Source organism: Stegastes partitus, unplaced genomic scaffold (genome assembly GCF_000690725.1).
Source record: "Stegastes partitus isolate 25-593 unplaced genomic scaffold, Stegastes_partitus-1.0.2 Scaffold1740, whole genome shotgun sequence".
Taxonomy (NCBI): domain Eukaryota; kingdom Metazoa; phylum Chordata; class Actinopteri; family Pomacentridae; genus Stegastes; species Stegastes partitus.
Window position 1 is genome coordinate 76,919 of NW_007579471.1, and position 2,556 is coordinate 79,474.

General features: G+C 37.0%; 1 protein-coding gene across 1 annotated transcript in view; it reads right to left on the bottom strand.

Moving 5' to 3' along the window:
• Positions 1 to 2,556, bottom strand: part of LOC103372348 (copine-4) — an 82,699-nt gene that overhangs the window by 44,024 nt on the left and 36,119 nt on the right. The window contains exons 5-6 of the mRNA XM_008301968.1: positions 909 to 992; positions 252 to 341 (exon numbers count right to left, since the gene is read on the bottom strand). Of these exons, the coding sequence (XP_008300190.1) occupies positions 252 to 341; positions 909 to 992 (174 nt within the window). The remainder of the gene's footprint in view (positions 1 to 251; positions 342 to 908; positions 993 to 2,556) is intronic.

The window sequence follows — 2,556 nt, forward strand, 5'->3', positions numbered from 1 at the left end:
ATAAAGTCATCCTCCAAAAATGTAGGTTTATTCTGAAAAGGTCAGAATAAACCTACATTTTAAAAATTATTACTATTTTAAATATTTTTCTTCATTTTAGGGGGAAAAAATGGAATGATTTGGACAATTTTAAAGAGATTTTGGACAATGTTTGCATCGTTTTCAACATGTTGGACGACTGAGCCAAGTCCGGATTAGCAAGTAAAAATGTGTGAGTGTGTGTCTGTGTGTGTGTTTGTGTGTGTTTGTACCTGCAGCTTGCGTTCGTGGTCTCCACTGCAGAGCGAGTTGAGAGAGACTTTGAAGGTTTTCCAAACAGGGTTGAGATTATTCATAACAGTCTGAGAGACATGAAGACAGAAAAGCAGGTCAGACATGAAAACAGTTGCAGAGACACAGTCAGAGTGTGTTTGTACGTTCTGGACACATTTAAACTCAAATCCAAGGAATGTTTTTAAGTAATTTCAGACAAAGTGTGGGTCGAACTTAATATTCTCATCCAGTGTTGGACGTATTTGAATGAGCTTGGACACATTTTGAGTCTCACTGAACATGTTCACATCACAAATGACAAATATTGAGTGACTTTAGACAAATTCAGGGTCATTTAGGACTTTTTTTTGGTCCTTTTCAAGTGACTTTGGAAACATTTTCAAGTGAATTCTGAAAATTTGGGGTCAGTTTGGAAAAATATGGAGTCAATTTTGCCATTTTTGAGTCATTCTGGATCACGTTTGAATAATTTCAGGCACATTTTAAGTTGACTAGTTGTCTCATTTTGGACGATCACTGAGTCAAACCGAACACGTATACGGCGTTTTGGGTACATTTTGACTAATTTTGGACACATGTCAAGTGATTTTGGAGCATTTTTGTGTCATTTGGTGGAACATTGTGTGCGTTTGTACCTCAGTTCTGTAGACGAGCTGCAGGGTTGCGTCGTCGTTCAGCCTGTAGATCTCCAGGAACGGATCCGATTTACTGAAGAAGTCCTAAAAACAAACACGTTTGTACAGAGAGTTATAAAAATATATATCCCTGTACAACAGAAAGCAGCTAATTAGACGTCTGATTATCAGGCTGAAACAGAATCACATGCAGACAGTAATTTTCTTCCTGAACACGTGCTGATAAAGTGTTGAACATTTTCTTTTCATGCGTCGTCGATGTCGTACGTTTTCATCACATTAATAAACAAAGTGATTTGTTCACATACATTTAAGTGTCTTCTTCTCTTTAAGTTCTTAAACCTGGTTCTGTTGTTGATGTTCACATGAGAATATAAATGAGGAAGAAACAGCTGCTGCAGGAACCGGTTCACTGACTAAACGGATTTACATGTTTTAGAAATGATGTAGCAGATATTCAGAACCGGAGGGATTTCTGAAGCTAACAGCGACTTAAACCACCACAAAGAGACGCAAACATGATGATTAAAGAATCAGTGTGCGCTACAAAAGGAGTTTTTAAAAGCCTAATGAATGAATTAAACCAAAAAAATCAGCCCCAGTTTGGCACATTTCCCTAAAATTACTGCAAATCTTTTGTTGACTTATCTGCTGGTTTGCCTTCATGTGCGACTTTCTGAGACTCGACAGGTAGACGTGACGGTGAATGAGTCCTGCGGTTGCAGCGCGTTAAGGTTATTTTGCATAAAATGAACTAAGAACTGTCCAAACTAATGAGGTTCGTCCAAAACGATAACAAAAAATAAAAAGTTCCAAAATGTCGTAAAGCCTCTTCAGGATGACACAAAAAAAGGTCTGGAGTATCTCCATACATAAACTTGCTCATAGTGGGGAGGCTGTTCGGTGGAGCTGAAAAGTTGTTCAAAACAACTGAAAATTTGAGCAAAATGACTTGAAACTTACGGAAGCAGAGAGCGGTCGTTTTCCGCTACTGTTCTTTCTTCGCTGTTTTCTCGAGATAACGAGTTAATTTTCTCGTTATCTCGAGATAACAAGAATCATTTTCTCGTGAAAACGAGATAATTTATCTCGAGATGTCCAACTTCGTTTTCTCGAGATAACGAGATATTTGGTGCTTTTGTTTGCCCGCTCGTGCCCGGTCCAGGATGGAATCCCAGGTGTGTGGGACCTCTTGAATCAGGTGTGTTGGAAGAAGGAAACATCTAAAACTTGCAGGATTGCGGCCCTCGAGGATCGGAGTTCGAGACCCCTGGTCCAAACGATTCCACAAAATTGTACAAAATGGCACAAACTTGTCTGAAATGATTTAAAACTCATTCAAGATGACTTGAAACGAGTCTAAAATTACTTCAAATTCATCCAAAATGGTTCAAAAATTTTCTTCTTTTTTTTTCAATTGTCTACAATGATATGAACTTATTCAAAGCCATTCTAAAACAATCCACGTTGATAAAAAAAAAAAAAAAAACGTATATAAAATGATTTTTAAAATGTACAAAATCACTAGTAAATTATCTAAAATAACATTTTTTAAAAAACTTGGTCCAAAGGGACAAAAACTTAAGATTTGTGCAAAATGATTTTAAAAATTGTTCCAAATGCCAGATAGAAAATACTAATAGTTAAT